Genomic DNA, 15,313 nt, shown 5'->3' on the forward strand with positions numbered 1-15,313 from the left:
ATTATGGTAAAATTTCATCAATTTCAAATACAAAAGTAGAAAACAAATGAAATACAACATTTCACTGACATACAACATTCACTCCATTGATGTGATCTGAGCAAAGCTGTGTTCATTATGCCAATGACACAGTAATATCACTCCTGCTTTAATATAAGATGGGCTTTTTCTGATCTTTGTTGCTGTTTCTGTCAAAGTATTGGTGTGTTACATGCCTCTTCATAGCGCCTAGGCGGGACACTGAATGTGTTTGGCATCCGCTGGCCAGATCCAATCGCTCCCAATCAGCAGCAGGAGTAAAAGGTGTGGATGTGGATGGAATGAGGACAGCAAACGGCTGTACGCCGTCACCCCGCTGCAGGACAATTTGATGGATGGATTCCTCGGCCCTCCAGAAAGTGTCAGGGCAACTGCTGTGGCCCTCAGGTGACTCGATCTCTCTGTGCCGCGCTTTTCCCTCTCTGCTTCCTTTGCATTCACTCTAACAAGCCAGTGTAAGAATACAAGCAACCCCGACGTCAAAGGGAACCTTCAGTCTGAGACGGATTAAAACATCTTTAACATGACCCAAAAAGAGACATCAAATAAAGGCAGGAAATTGTAACTGAATGCTGATAGCTTTATTTGCAGTGGGGGTGAAGGAGGGGAGTGTAAGCCACACAAGAGTTGAGAGAAATACAAGGATTTTCTCTGTAGCAATGGGTATTCATGGCCCATCTTGTCTGGGGCAAAGGGGAAAGGTCAGTGTCCAGACATGGGGTTTGGTCAGTGCAAAGCTCAGAGGGGCGTGTAAGGTTGAGGGTTAGAGGCGGTCACTTGAGACTGCTCCCTGCTCAGTCGCTGTCGGAGTCATCGGCTGCACCGCTGATGGTGTAGGTCTGTTCACGGCGGTCTGTCTCCAGCACGTCATCTTCATTCTTCACTGTTCTGTAGGGAGGCCGAGAAATGAAAAGTGAAAGAAGCTTGTTACAGCTGTTGAACAGTCTGTGCTTTCACAGTGGGTCCTGTCATTTTGATGAGATAGCTGATGTTATTGCTTCTTTCTGATTGCTGAGTTAAAATAAGCAGTTTTTGCAAAGAAGGGAAAAAAATACCTGACGGAACCGTTACCTAATCAACACCGTCCTTCTTTCTGTGAGCTCCTCAGCCTGCTCTGCATTGTTCCCATCGTTGCCATTATATCCGTCCGATCCATTACCCATCCCAGCAACATCTGCATCACCCGCTTCAACATTATCACCCCCTCCTCTGTTGCTCCCACTGTCTTCATTTCCGACATTTCTACCGGTCTTTCCTTCTTCTACTCTGTCAACCCCCCCACTGCTGTCCCTGCCATCTGTTGCTGTGTCACCGACGACACCCATTCCGTCTACTTTGCTGTCAACCATGCTACCAACTCCTGGAAGTCCCGAGGCATTGTCCACAACTCCTGCACCAGTACTCGCACCTCCAGAACCAGCGCCCATATTTAGGCCACCGGAACCAGGTCCCATACCTCCAGCATCTTTAACCGCACTCCCATTACCAGTACCCAAACCTCCAGCCATACCTTGAGAACCCACACTACCAGAACCTAAACTGCCAGTGCCCGGACCTACCCCTCCACCATTTCTGAACCCATGATGACCCTTTTCTGTCCCACCCGCCTTTCCAGCAGGACCCCTCGTGTTATCTCTCTCGACAGCATCCATTCTCCCACCGGCTCCTCCGGCAGCTGTGTTCGTAACTCTTCCCATGCTACCTGAACCAATTCCACCTGCTATTCCTACTCCTTTCCCTTTTCCTTCAATCATGTCACCACCCAATGAACCTACTCCGCCCTTGCCTCCTCCACTGATGCTCATTCCAGAACCAATGGCGTTCATGCTACAGCTCGCAAGCGACATGGTGTGCATCATGCCAGAGAGCCGCAGGTCCTCTCCTTCAATCAGTTTTCTGTTAAAGGAAAAAAAACAAATCAGGATGGTACTTCTCCAAACCATGAATTTTATGCATTCATTTAATCGGCATAATCGAGTTGAGTTTCCATTCACCTGTAGGCCGTGATCTCGATCTCCAGAGACATTTTGATATTCAGGAGTTCCTGGTATTCGCTCAGGTGAAGAGCAATTTTCTCCTTGGTGGTTTTCAGCTCAAGCTGCAGGGTCTCGATCCGAAGCTATTGGGTTAAAGGAGCCGTACCATTATTGTATGACAGTATGACAGTTACCATTTAGGTGGTTTGAGTATGCATGTTTGAAAAAGAATAGGTCCTCATGACTAATACTGGCATTTCTAAGAATGCATTCTTTACCTGCAAGTCTTCAATTTCTTTCTTGTTCATTTCTTGTGTCTCTCTTATCTGGGCCTCAAGAGCTTCATTCTTTGTCCTCAGGGAATCCAGCTCTTGTTCTTTGCTTTGGATCTGGAAATAGTACAGCCTTCTCATCATTATGTGATTCATGAAGGGTTCAAAACATCTTGTTAAATTTTACATTTGTTACTCACACTCTTCTTTGCATTTGCTATTTCTTCTCTGATGCTTCGAACCCGGTCCACATGCCCTGTTGTCTTCTTGGTTAGATCTTCAAATTTATTCTGATACCATGAGTCCATTTCCTAAAATAAAAAAATAAAAAAAATGGAAGAACATTTGACAATAATTTGAATACACTTGGAGAAGTGATATATAATTATTTGTGGAGATGATTTTACCTGGAGATTTTTTGCTGCAATGTCATCATACTGAGTTTGGATTTGTTTCAAAGCTGCTGCCAGATCTGGTAGGCTGAAGGCACCAGCAGCTTTGACTTGAGCTGCATAGATGTCTTTCATGAGCTCATCAATTTCCTGTTGGATGGGTATCGTTTTATTTACCAAAATCAGATGTAAATGTAGTTAATGCGATTCAGCAAATGTATTATTTACTTGCTGATGGATCCTTTTCAGAAATTCAATGTCTACTTGAAGCTGCTCCAGCTTCTTCTCCAGAGCAATGCGTGAAGCGGTGGCTTTGTCCACATCCTGAAGAGCACAAACCATCATTATCATTTAAGAGTGCAAATGTATTTTACAACGCCATAATAAGCCAGTTGAAGGATACATACAGGGCGGAAGATTTCAATTTCAGCTTCCGCTTTCTTCCTCAGCTCAAGTGCCTCCTCACATTTGAGCTTGATGGCCTGTAGTTGAGCAGCTGTGGATTCCTTAGCTGCCAAGGAAATGTCCTGAAAACCAGGAAACCAGAAGTAATTTGGTCATCTATGAGACTTGGAGGTGTGTGCAAGGGTGTGTGTAAAATGGAGATCAACCTATTTTGCATTCTACACATACTTTATGTATGTGTGAGTATCTACAAACGCATACTCATGTCTTCTCATCTGTGCATAAAACATAGCTGAAGACAGCTGTACACCATGACACCCTAATATGCTCAGGCACCTCTCCATTTGCCTGCCAGAGATAAGCCTGTTACCAGGTAAGCAACCTTGAAAACACCAAGTTGACATCTTGCGTTGTTGCTTTGATGGATCCTCCGCGGCTTACTTAAGGATAAACCTTACTGGCAACAAAGAAGTCCTCTGTGTATGCAAGATGTAAAAAGAAAAACGAAAAAAGTAACAATGTGCGATAGAGTTTGCCTCACCCGTTGAACTCTCATCTGGTCAGCGATTTTTTTCAGCTCTCTCAACTGCTCTTCATAGAGGGAGCGTAGCCCCGATGGTTTCTCAAACCGGTTCTGGTAGGCTTCGATCTCGGTTTCCAGCTGTTTGTTCTGCTGCTCAAGTGATCGAACCTGTTAACCGAGAAATGCTTGCTTATTTCAAATCTTTATCCGATCAGTGCTCTTGTCATCACAGACAGTAAAATAATAAGTTAAGGATTTTAACCATCACCTAAAAACACTCTGACCATTTGACATACAGGAAGAAAAAGAAATGGATAGCAGAAAAGCGCGGTACCTTCTCGACATACACAGCCAGTCTGTCATTGAGGACAATCATCTCCTGTCTCTCATTTTTGCGAGTGCTGAGGAATTCCTGGTTCACTGCTGCTGCTGCATCAAGATCGATTGGGGGTTCCCCAGTGGGTCCAACACACACCAGAGCAACAGCTCTCGTAGATACCCTGCAGAAAACATACAAAATTACACAATAGCATCAGAGGAATAGATATCAGATCATTAGAAAATGTTAGGGAGAGTACAAACATTGAACAACTGCGTTTAAATATTTGCATGGACTCTAGATTGTGTGTTTATCGCATTTTCTACCCTTTTTTAATTCATATAGAAATCACAGCCTCCACATTACCCTGCGCCACCCATGCGAGACCTGCGAGCCGTCGAAGGGGACATTCTTCTCACGGACTCCACGCGCATGCTGCTGGCTCCGGTTCTGCAGGAATAGCCAGGGGACACATAACGGCTCCCTCTCCTGTTGGGTGAGGGGCTGGACATTCTGATCTGGTAAGAGGAGCTGCTCCCATCCTCAAAATGACGGCGGTAGGAAGAGATCCTCTCCGGGCTGCAACTCATGATGGTGGTGGTGACAAAGCTGTAGAGACACAAGAAGATATGCTGAAGCGAGGCCCGTTCTTTCTTCACTGCGCTTTCCGGCTGTAGCACCTTCTTTGAACTCAGGGGTTTTATACTCCCCCTCACTGGCAGCCATGCCCCCTCTCTGTCCCAGACCATCTAGTTCATGAGCCAACACCTTTGGAATCTCGAACCCCTTCAACAACGCAGGCTTGACCTGCTGCTCAGATATCTGTCAGCAGTGTGTAAGGGACTGACGGCATCAGTGAAGCTGCGTGCAAAGTTCACTTTTCCACGATGTATCGAAACCATGATGCAGGCGTTACACCAGCAACTCAGTGTCCACAGCAGCAATGGGCAACAGACAAATAACAGGGAGGCGGGCAGGCAGGGAAGGTCTGGTCACTCAGAAGAGCCAGTAGATGCAATACTGATGTAATGTGCTCTGATGGGATGAGGGACTTTAATTGAATGCCAAGCAGGAGCTGGAGGGTGACCTGATGAGGGGCTGCTGTGGAACAAAGAATCCTGGTCAAATTTGACATAAATTAGTACTTATTAGTCTAGTCTTGTTTTCAGCATATTAAAACTGGCGAATGCAGGAAAAAGAAAATGGAATTAACTGCTTCAGAGGCAAAATAAGGGGCCAGAAGCAGTGGAAGGGGGGTAGTTGCAGACTAAAATTTACGGTTGACATGTCACAGTGATATGAGGGGAGAAAACAGTGGTCAGGCCTGTTGAGAGTGAGTCTGCATTGACACCTATGGGGTCACTTGGTCATGAGTCAAGAACACAAGATTGCCGTTCTGATATAATGTAGTCGAATGGTGTTTAGTGGAAATGCCAGCAATGAAATAGACCAAAAACATGGTCAATTAGAGTATCAAATACTTCTCACACACACGCAAACACGGCCAGAGTGAGAGAGCAGAAGCACTTGCAAGTCAAAAATTGTAGATATTTTGAAATATGAGCCTTCCTTGTACTCTACTTTAATTTTTACCAATGGAGCCACACGTCAATGGGAGGAATTATTGAGAATCTATTTTACCTCATCAACGTCAGATCTTGCAGCAGGATGGGAAAAGATGGCATCCTTTTGGCATGTGAACAATATAACTGAATTTACCAGGGCATCACAACCCCACCCCAATTTTTCATTTTACATAAAACTGTCGATTTTATTCTTTGACTTTTGAATTCATATTATTTGGAGAGAATTTTCAGCAAGTATGAAATATTCCCCTATACAACATTTAAAATGTATTCAAGATAATACATAATTTAAGCTTTGACATGTCGCATTAATATTAGTGAACTAAAGTGACCTTTGTCAAAGGTCACTTTAGTGAAGTATCTTTTGAAATTGAACATTTATTGACAAGTGCTCCCTGATTCCATCTCAGGTTTCAGTAAGGACCTTTAATCCCTCTGTCACATTTTTATCCTCTTATCCTATTATACTGCTATTTTTTTGCTGTCTTAATTTTCATTTTACAATTGATTCACAATTAAGGAAGGGGGGAACCTAAGGTATATTTACATGTTTCATATAATTTCCATGAGTTAACATACACAAATATTCAATCATCCTACATTTGATTGGTTCAGCCTTTATCAATTTATTGTATAAATGACTTATCTAAATCCAGATTATTTTATAAAAATCAAACCCTCCATCCTGTAATAGATTAATCAAATGTGTGTTAAATTTAATCTGAGGGGAGGGTTTAGGACTTTTAATTTAATTTATATGGACCTGAAAATAGAATTTTAACTTGAAGTCAGCTTTTGAGACGGTAAAATAAGACACAGCATACCATGAAGAGTTGAAATAGTCACGTCCGCATTTTAAATTTTTCTGGAGTTCAGGGGCAAATAGAACATGGGATAAAGAAACTGATTGTCTACATGGAATGCTTCAGTATGGTTTCATCCGGATGGCTCTGCTTTCAGTTCCATGTGAAAGTACACAGTAACTTAGATTGATTAGATACTAATTCCTAGCTGGCTATTTAATTAGTTTAAGTGGAAACATATGAAATGTCTGAGTCAATATATTTACTGTGGGAGGTTTGGACAATCGAGTACTTACCTTTTGTGGGCTATGACTCGGCAGTTTGAAGTATTGCAGAAAACTCAAGTCATACATGAAAATGTCAATTAAATCATTCACAATTGTGAGAGAATTATTCATGAATTCTGTCTGAACTTTCATCTTAGGCTGTATAAAGAGAAACCTAATAGGGAACAGAGTCCACGTGCATGATCAACACAGTAGTTTTCCCCAACACGAAAGGGACACCTCAGCTAGAAACAAACATTCATTATTCAAGCTGATGAAGCAACTTATTACTGTTCCATGGAGGGTTGGTGGCAAATTCATGCTGAGACATAGCTGACATTAGACATAATGCTTCAACACCATAGATCATTTCAGCCTCAGTGTTTTTTTTCACATAAGCGAGCTGGGGTATGCATATTTGTATGACAATCTAGCTTAATGAATTGTCTTCTCGTGCTGCCTTTAATAGGCCTGCTGGACAGTGACCTTGAGTGGGAAAAAAAATCACAAACTAAATAGCATTGTATGTCAAAACAATAACTTTATTTATTAAAATGTTGGCAATCTTTATACTTACATACATATTTACAGTGAATACCACTCACATACTTATTTTCTGGTATCACACGTGTGAAAATTCTGATCACACTGACATCAACCGTCTGTACTCTTGGCAAAATCCTTTGTATTGAAAAAGTGGATGTGCTTTCTTTTCACATCACAAGGTAATATTTTAAACTTTCATGAGTGGCCTGTGATTTTTGAAGCTATAAAAGGTTCACAAATTCTTTTATGCTAAAGCAATTTTAGGAATGAGAAATTTAATGAGAGGAGATGTTTTAAAGGTTTTTCTTTTGTTTAGCAGCAAAAAATGTAGATATATGGTAAGCACTTTGAACTGCAAAAGATTGTGAGATTCAGGAATGCTGCATTAATCAAAGCACTCGGGTATTGTAAAGAAAGATGTTTTTTTTAGAAATCCTTTGCAAGAGTCATAATTTCACATTGCCATTCAAGGAGGGTGGATTATCTCTGGATCACATGTGCTCCTTCTTCGTCCAGTCTTGCCATCCCCCCGGGTAATGCTGAACACTGAAGTGCAAGAAAAAGATAGAGTGAAATGTTGATTAGTTTACTTGAGAATTAGCAGCTGCATCATTCCAAGATGACTTGAATTAAAGTAACTGACAATGGCATCGGGGTTGGTTCAGAGAACAACTGAAAATGACACTATGTTCTTTGTTTACATCTATATGGTGATTACTGAAGTCATTTCTATGAGCATGAATTTGTACCCACAGCAGTGACGCTTATTTTCATACAGAGTCCATTGTATAGTGTAATGCTATCGGTGACTGGCAGGAACTATGGGTCTCTGTATTTCCTTTTCCTCTTTCTGGTGTTCTCCATTAATGTCCTCTTCAAATATTTATTAATTTTGAGAATTCCAAGGTAGTACCTGAAACCACCATAGTAAGTTATTCCACAGACAATGTACAACTCAATGTGTGTGCGATTGCTTCCAGCAAAGGTGTCCATATTTTTTGACTGCCTTATCAGGCACCTGCTGCTGGCTGGAAATTCTTCCATTGGGAATATCTTGAAAGTATCACATCCAGAGAAATATTAACTACCAAGGTTTGAAACTTCAAGGAATTTTTTTTAGTTTTTCTGATATTTTTTGCCACAGCTTAGTTTCCCCCTGGCGCTAATAGCCAGGGTGGCAATGCGACACATAATGGCAGGCCTACATTGTCTTGCCACCCATAATATTTGCCCAAATTTCTGACTTCAGTATTTCATTTCAAATTGTCTGTTAAAATCTACTCTTTGTGTGGCTCTGGTTAGGTCTTGGAGGAGTAGGCTACTTACAATTTGTTCACATATTTTTCTTACACCTGTATCTCATGTTCAAACAAATTAATCTTAGTTCAATAGCTGGTGAGCTGCTGTGTGTTCATCAAACATCACATTCTAAACAAGTAGCTTTCAAGTGAAGGACGGCTAAACTGGAAAAAAAAAAATCTTTTAGGGATCCCATGTGACAAGCTCAGACTTCTGTCAGTCATCATAAGTCATCTCGGAAGGAGAACACTGTTAGGTCAATTTTGACACAGAAGCTGCCAGCTGTTCATAGTGTCTGTCACCATATCATACCAGTACAGGAAAATATCTGGTGAACTGCATTATTTTAGCCCCTTTAAAGGCCGTTTGCTTTTGGGGAGGACAAGTATAGAGCCTAAGACGAATGTTTATGCTTGATGCCTTTGAAAAAAAAAACAGTTTGAATGTCCATGAATCTAGGCTTCTCCATTTTGAAAAGTGTCAAAGAGCTTAACAGAGTTCTTTAGATTAAGAGTTATTCATAGCCTCTTGTGGCTCCACAATCCAGTTCTAGGAGCAACCCCACAGGAGGCTCCCGAAGTTTGCACACCTATATAGTAGAGGTGTATTCTAAAGAGTTCAAAAAGGCCTACTTTGTCATACGCAAAGAATTTCGGCTAATATAGTGCATTTGCAATGCACAAAGTAGCACTGTTTCTTTTCCTATGGAATATTTTGCTTAAAAACAAAAGGATGTTTCAATTTCCTCTTTAAATTTCACACTAATTTTTTCAAATCTTGAAGGGAATTTTCTTATCAATATGCTGGTACCTGTACGTTCAAGGTGTCGTCTTCTGCCACCAAAAAAGTTAGATAAACCCAATACCAACTGCTTACAGATTTACCCTTAGTAACACATAAAAAATAACACCAGCTCTCCAACAGTGCTGCAGGAATAGTGGCATCATTCAACAAAATGTCAATCATTTCAAGGGCAACTAGCAATCTTTTCCAAGGTTTCATAAATGAATTTAATTTTACAAATCAGTAATAAGGACTTGTGAAATATCCTAATCACAGTAACTGCAATGTTTGATTGGAGAGCCTTCCAGGGAAAAATGTAGTTTTAGTGTTTTTTTGACAGCTGAATGTTTTATCATATTATGTAGAAACCCCTGCTCCGTTTCATGTAAGAAAGTGTTTTTTTATCTTTTTTAAATGTTAATTTTGTCTGACAGTTTCTGTCTGTGCTAAATGAGAGAGTACTATAAATAAGGAAGTTCTGGTTTGACAGTTTAAAGGCAGTCATGGTCTAAATTCAGCACACACATCTGTGACAAGAAATTTTCAACATACGATAAGAATGAATTGGGTTTTTTTTTTTTTTTTTTTTTACAAATATTAAATAACATGCTATAATGGTATACATTTTTAATTAAGAGATTTTTTTTGTTCATACATACCTGGATTTCTGACTACTGGATCTGGCATCTATACCGAAAAAAAACAAAAAAACAAAAACTTGTGCTAGACTAAAATAATGATAAAAACAGAAGACCATCTTACTCTTTGTACCCCAGGGAGAAAGCTGTATTGAGGGCCATCTTGCTCCTTACTCCCGCCAGGCAGGTGAAGACTACATTATCTGTTTGTTGGGGCATCTCTCCACCATATATTTCTTTAAACTCTTTTGGATCAAGCTGGAGGGCTGTTTTCACCTGTCCAACTGGAAAGTCATGGTGTACAGTCAGGCAAAGTATGTACTTACATAAGACAGAATATGCATTGCATTAGAAAACATAAAACAAAAGAATAAAAAAGATGTCTCTGGGAGCTGTTGCATTGATCTTGCCAAGATAATCAAAAAATGCTAAGTATCAAGTTAACATTTTCTCCCTCCCTCAAAATTAGTTTCTTAAGATGCCGTGGCAGCAAAATTTGGATAATCAAGATTGTATAAAAAGCACAAAAATGTGATGCTCCCAAAAAATGTGCTTGATAAAATATAATGCATGATGTACAGTAGTTTTTTTTTTTCCAGACACAATATGCCACAATTACAATTATACACGGATATGTAGGTCCTGTTTCAGCTGCAGCGAATACCAATCAACCAATATCTGGTTGATTGGTAACTTCTTGTGTTGATACATAAATAATGTTACGGGAGATTTAAATGAGTCGATACATTTTATGTGTGCGTGTGTGTGTGTCTGGGTGTCTTGTAATGTCAAGGGAAATGAACACTCACAGGGGACGTTGATCGACCCAGGGAAGATGCCATACTCTCTGAGCTCCCAAGGCTCCCTGACATCTATAACTACCGACCTCCGTCCGACCAGGAGCCGCTTCATCTGCTCGTAACTCACATCCGTGCTCGGGCTCTCGGAGCTGAACCTGCGAAGGCTCCGCTGAGGAGCTGAAAAATTAGACCGTATACAATTAAAAGCTCTTTCTCCAACCAATTGTAGCTGTTGCAGGATTTAAGATTTTATACGCCAAACGAGGAGCGATGAATCTCACTTATAGAAGCAAGTGTTGAGTTGAGGTTGATGTTGCTGCCAGCAGAGATGCGTACTCTCGCGACAGAAGCCTCAGGCAGGACCGTGTAGTTCCATAACATCTGCGGGACTCCTGAAAGACTACGACACCTCCTGAGAGCCATAACTCAACTTTTAACTTTCAATATTCCAAAGAAGAGTGTCTCAAGGAGAAATTCTCTGCTTCTACATAACCTTAAAACACAAAGCGGTATTTTAGCTAACGAACACCCACTATGACGTAGGTGAGTTCGGACCAAGCTACGGAGCACGCGAAGGACCAAAATGAAAATGGCCCCGAGGTCATTGCGGTCCGACCAATAGGTCCGAAAATAGAGCGGATTTTTTTTTGCAGAAAAATTCCTCCAGAAATAATAATAATCGAATTTTATGTTCAACAGGGCTATCACGTTTAATAATATTTAAAATGGTCTTAAATGGTCTGATTAAAAAAAAATTACTGGTACTGTCGGCTCAAAACCAAACTTTTCATACAGACGTAGCTCATGATTCTTTGACACTTCAAAGCATTTCGAATCATAGTTATAAAAATGCATGTGCAATCCACATTTTTGGAGTATCAAAGAAATATTTTAGATGAAAGCGAAGGCAAGAGTGTTCATTCATTCAATCTTCCATTGAAAATATGCCATTATAACCCAATAATGATTAACGAATACTATTCTGTTTTTAATTGAATTCCACAACAAACAACAACTTAATCAGCGTTTAATTAGACGAGTATGTTCGAGAGAAAGGTATATTTTGATCAAAATATCGAAGGTTTTGTCTGAGTAAATCAATTCTAATTTAAAACTATTTTAAGAATCTTGACTCTGACGCTCTCCGACTTCACCATTGGACCCGAATGCAGCATTGGGACAACGTCAGCTGCCGTACTGCGTCACATGTTACCCACTGTTGCGAGTCAATGGCTAACGCAAGCATACCGAAACCTGGAAAGACAAGACCTAAAAGAACACATATGGAGGGTCATGTTGCATTAAATTGATACTATTTGACCATACTTTGAAATGCTAAGCTATTGTGTCGTGCAAAGAAACATAAACTTAAGATTGTAAGTATTCGGAAAAGCTACTGTAAATAGCTTGTTTGCTAGCCAGGTAGGGGTTGCAATCTCACTGTTGGCTGAGGTTAGCTAACACTGTCAACATAGGTACCAAAATAACGAGGTAAGTCAAAAATGCCCATTGTATTCTTACAAATTCAGAGCTGGAAAACTACGTAAATGTCTTGTAAGAGTAATCATAGGGCCTACATTTGTTTTTTTCAGCGGGCTTGAGTTTCGTCAGGCCTGTTAATCGTATGCTTTCACCTCACTTGTTTGGTAAATTTGTCTTGCATTCCACTAACACTATATCCCCAGTATTTGGAAGAGTAGAAATGGGTCCCATAGAATTGCCCCACTCCCCATTTTTGCAATCCTGAAGACTTTAGTTATGTAAGTTTTTGTATGAGGTTGAGCATATGATCAAAAAGTATGGTTTTAGTTAATTTCAATTCAGTAATTTTCTTATCCCTGTTTTGATGGCAAATCGGTTTCTGTAAATGAGTCATTCTTTCGTTCTATCTTAATTGATTGTTTAGAGATCATATATGCTGTATTGTTTGTATATGTCTAGTAAATACAGTTATAAAACATGTCCAGTGCTTCAGCTTTTAGCCCATCACACAGACATATTTGTGCACCAAAATAATGCACTGTTCTGTTAGATGACATGACTTTTCAAAAGCTTGAAGCAGATATTGTGAACTGATACTGGTTCAATTTGACTGTTTTTGTCTATTACAGTTTCATATTCCATGCCCAACATTTTCACCCAGATACTCAAGTGTGTAACTGAAAGCAATAATTAAATTAAGTGAGGAAAATCTTTTTACAGGTAATGTACTGAACATGTTTGTTCGACCTTGAATCCAGCCTCACCCATATTTCTGTATTATCTGTTTTAGATTTAGAAGTCCATATATAGCAACTTAACTTTGCCAATTTCTACAGTTTCAACACCCATATCTCTCCTGTATATTGACATCCAGACCTCCAGATGCGGCTTAAGGACCCTTTCTCTTTGACAACCGCCAATATGACTAAGCGGACAAATAAACCAAGAAAACCACGAGATGAGGAGTCATCAGATGAAGTCAGTGGTAAGTCACCAAAATGAACAGGACATTGCTGTTTCTCGTACTAGAATTATAACCCTAATGGAAACTGAAGCATCAGCATAGATGTATTTCTGCGTCTATTCATCCATTTAATTTAATAGATAAATATTGGAATATTGCAATCTGTCAGTTATAACTGCAGTCATACTTGCTGCAGATTTCATGCAGGGTCCTAAAGGGTTTCATCAAGTGAGTATTTTTTCGTGACTATGAATTATCTTATAGGGTTGACATGCCTGCATGTAAGTAAAGGAGTTGATCTGAGCTCAGTGAAGAAATCAGTGATGTCCAGCATGTGGTTGGTATGCTCTGAGTGCCTAAAGGAAAGGACCATGATTGATGGAGAGCCTGCAGAATCTCACGACATCTTAGTTTGCCTCAAGTGTGGATTCCAGGTAAGACTACACTTCACCTCTACATATAAATGTGTTTTAGGTGTTTGAAAAAACTTATAGAGAAGCTTCCAAATTATAATAAAATGTGAACTATTTTAATATCCATCTAAAACTTGCGACAGTAAGGGGATGCTAAGCATAGATGTCTCTCAAACAATATTGAAAATCACTGTTTTGTTCTCACTCTCAACTGGTTACCAGCTGCAGTTATTGTTCTCAGTGAGCGTATCAGTATGAAAAGAAGGCATTTAAGATGAAGGAAAAACTGCAGGCAGTTTTGAGTACTTTGGCAGGTGTTTGCAATGCTTGCCTGGAGACAAATCTTTCACAATCATAGTATGATTACCTTGCAGGATATCCTTATACATATTAACAGATGTGTATTAAAAATCAATATATGGGCAGACTTTGAAAATGAGAGATGCCTAATGCCATATGTCAGTGATCAATCACTGTCATGACAGACATCTTGGCTTGTATGATTGATTTCAAAGATTTGTCTTTGTCTGTGGTTAATAATTCTTGAAGTTAGATTTTATTTCCCTCCTATCTTTTATCATAGTTACGTATGTGATGACGTTTGAAAGACTGCTTAATGTAAACAACTGATTGTTATTTAAGTATAATGTAGTAGCAAGACTGATAATTGTAAATATTGGCCTATTTGAGAAAAAATACTTCTCAGAGCCAAGAAAAGTGTTTCAGTTGACATATATATTTAACAGCTACAAGCATAGCTCAACCACATTCTGCAACAGCAACATGTACCTTTATGCATTTATGATAATCCCGCTTTTGAATTATGGTCTTTCATGTACTATTGTTGTTTCATGTTGCTATTTCCAGGGTTGTAACCAGTCAGGGATCCTGCATGCAGTCAAACACTATCAAGTTCTACATCACGAGTCTCACTGCATCACCATAAGCTTGAGCACATGGAAGGCCTGGTGAGAAACCCCTCAACAGAAACATTCAAAGGCCAGAAGGCACTATCCCAACCCTCCTGTCAGAAACAACTCAGACCAGAAACACCCCAAATGTGTGTGTGCTCCATCATTCATTCATGCACGCATGCATCTATGTATATGCAATGAATTCAGGTCTTGTTTGTGTGACTACATGCCACATTTAAGTTGAAGCTCACGTGAGTAGGTAATAGGTTTTCACTAATAACCTTGTGTTTTCCCCCACCCTTCCTTTGTGAATTTTGCCTGTGTTTACAAGTTGTTTTCCACTTCAGCAAGCTCTTCTGTTCTGGAATGATGGTTCCTCTCAGCATTTCTTCTTGAGGGCTGTTAAATTCCACAGTATCTTAATATATTTGTGTGTCTACCAACCCCTCATTGTAACAGGTGTTTTGAATGTAATGAGGAGCTCTCCACTCACTGTAACAAAAAGGCCTTGGCTCAGACACTGGATTTTCTTCAAAAGTACTCAGCCAAGGGAATGTCAGGTAAGGTGTTTTTCTGGCCAAATATATGCAAATACCTTCACCTGACTTCAGCTACAGTGAATTTGAATATACCAATACATACAACTTAGATGAAGCAACTCTGTATTGAGTTGTGTGGCATTAAATATTTGTTTAAGAGTTGCTTAAGATCTAACATCTTAACAATTGTGTCACACACACACACACACACACACACACACACACACACACACACACACACACACACACACACACACACACACACACACACACACACACACAGAATACCTATAGAACCATCTCAGGTTCTTTGCCAATTTTTTAGTTTTCCTTCTGGTAAAATGTTGTATTTAT

General features: G+C 40.0%; 3 protein-coding genes across 9 annotated transcripts in view; 1 reads left to right on the forward strand and 2 right to left on the reverse strand.

The window, feature by feature from the left end:
* Nucleotides 1-610: 610 nt before the first annotated feature.
* Nucleotides 611-4,585, reverse strand: LOC147229306 (desmin). Of its 4 annotated transcripts, none has more exons than XM_086155850.1 (11): nt 4,314-4,585; nt 3,942-4,107; nt 3,626-3,775; nt 3,087-3,206; nt 2,908-3,003; nt 2,695-2,829; nt 2,488-2,598; nt 2,294-2,404; nt 2,034-2,158; nt 1,111-1,935; nt 611-927 (listed from the first exon to the last, which is right to left on the reverse strand). In XM_086155850.1, exons 1-11 carry the CDS (start codon nt 4,514-4,516, stop codon nt 834-836), a joined length of 2,136 nt encoding a protein of 711 aa, XP_086011976.1. In that variant the 5' UTR covers nt 4,517-4,585; the 3' UTR covers nt 611-833. The 4 variants fall into 4 exon arrangements, with proteins under 4 accessions (XP_086011976.1, XP_086011977.1, XP_086011975.1 ...); XM_086155851.1 differs by having other exon boundaries at nt 1,815-1,935; nt 4,293-4,585; XM_086155849.1 differs by having other exon boundaries at nt 4,293-4,585.
* A 2,523-nt stretch (nt 4,586-7,108) lies between these two features.
* On the reverse strand, nt 7,109-11,206 carry tstd3 (thiosulfate sulfurtransferase like domain containing 3). Its single transcript, XM_086155853.1, has 4 exons — nt 10,929-11,206; nt 10,657-10,824; nt 9,972-10,131; nt 7,109-7,673 (listed from the first exon to the last, which is right to left on the reverse strand). The coding sequence occupies exons 1-4, from the start codon at nt 11,068-11,070 to the stop codon at nt 7,619-7,621; spliced, it is 525 nt and encodes a 174-aa protein (XP_086011979.1). The 5' UTR covers nt 11,071-11,206; the 3' UTR covers nt 7,109-7,618.
* Nucleotides 11,207-11,863: 657 nt separating this feature from the next.
* usp45 (ubiquitin specific peptidase 45) overlaps nt 11,864-15,313 on the forward strand; it is a 30,955-nt gene continuing 27,505 nt past the window's right edge. For 3 of the 4 annotated variants that reach the window (XR_015106774.1, XM_086154670.1, XM_086154672.1), the window contains exons 1-6: nt 11,864-12,138; nt 12,759-12,849; nt 13,004-13,114; nt 13,358-13,527; nt 14,374-14,474; nt 14,880-14,980. Coding sequence is in view for 3 of the 4 variants with exons in the window: in XM_086154670.1 (XP_086010796.1) it covers nt 13,012-13,114; nt 13,358-13,527; nt 14,374-14,474; nt 14,880-14,980 (475 nt within the window). In the remaining variant the exon portion in view is untranslated. The remainder of the gene's footprint in view (nt 12,139-12,758; nt 12,850-13,003; nt 13,115-13,357; nt 13,528-14,373; nt 14,475-14,879; nt 14,981-15,313) is intronic. The other variant, XM_086154671.1, reaches the window with a different exon arrangement.

Source organism: Fistularia commersonii, chromosome 11, assembly GCF_037954325.1.
Source record: "Fistularia commersonii isolate RoL2024-O1a breed Wild chromosome 11, RoL_Fcom_v1.0, whole genome shotgun sequence".
Lineage (NCBI taxonomy): Eukaryota > Metazoa > Chordata > Actinopteri > Syngnathiformes > Fistulariidae > Fistularia > Fistularia commersonii.

Excerpts from the sequence above, each read along its gene's own strand:
- LOC147229306 (XM_086155849.1), bottom strand. The coding sequence starts at position 4,516 with ATGAGTTGCAGCCCGGAGAGGATCTCTTCCTACCGCCGTCATTTTGAG. Across the intron at positions 4,108-4,292 it reads TCTCGCATGGGTGGCGCAGG|GGTATCTACGAGAGCTGTTG; the intron begins GTAATGTGGAGG and ends TGTTTTCTGCAG. Across the intron at positions 3,207-3,625 it reads ACCAGATGAGAGTTCAACGG|GACATTTCCTTGGCAGCTAA; the intron begins GTGAGGCAAACT and ends CCTGGTTTTCAG.
- tstd3 (XM_086155853.1), bottom strand. The coding sequence starts at position 11,070 with ATGGCTCTCAGGAGGTGTCGTAGTCTTTCAGGAGTCCCGCAGATGTTA. Across the intron at positions 10,825-10,928 it reads CTCAACACTTGCTTCTATAA|CTCCTCAGCGGAGCCTTCGC; the intron begins GTGAGATTCATC and ends CTAATTTTTCAG. Across the intron at positions 10,132-10,656 it reads TGGGTCGATCAACGTCCCCT|TTGGACAGGTGAAAACAGCC; the intron begins GTGAGTGTTCAT and ends ATGACTTTCCAG.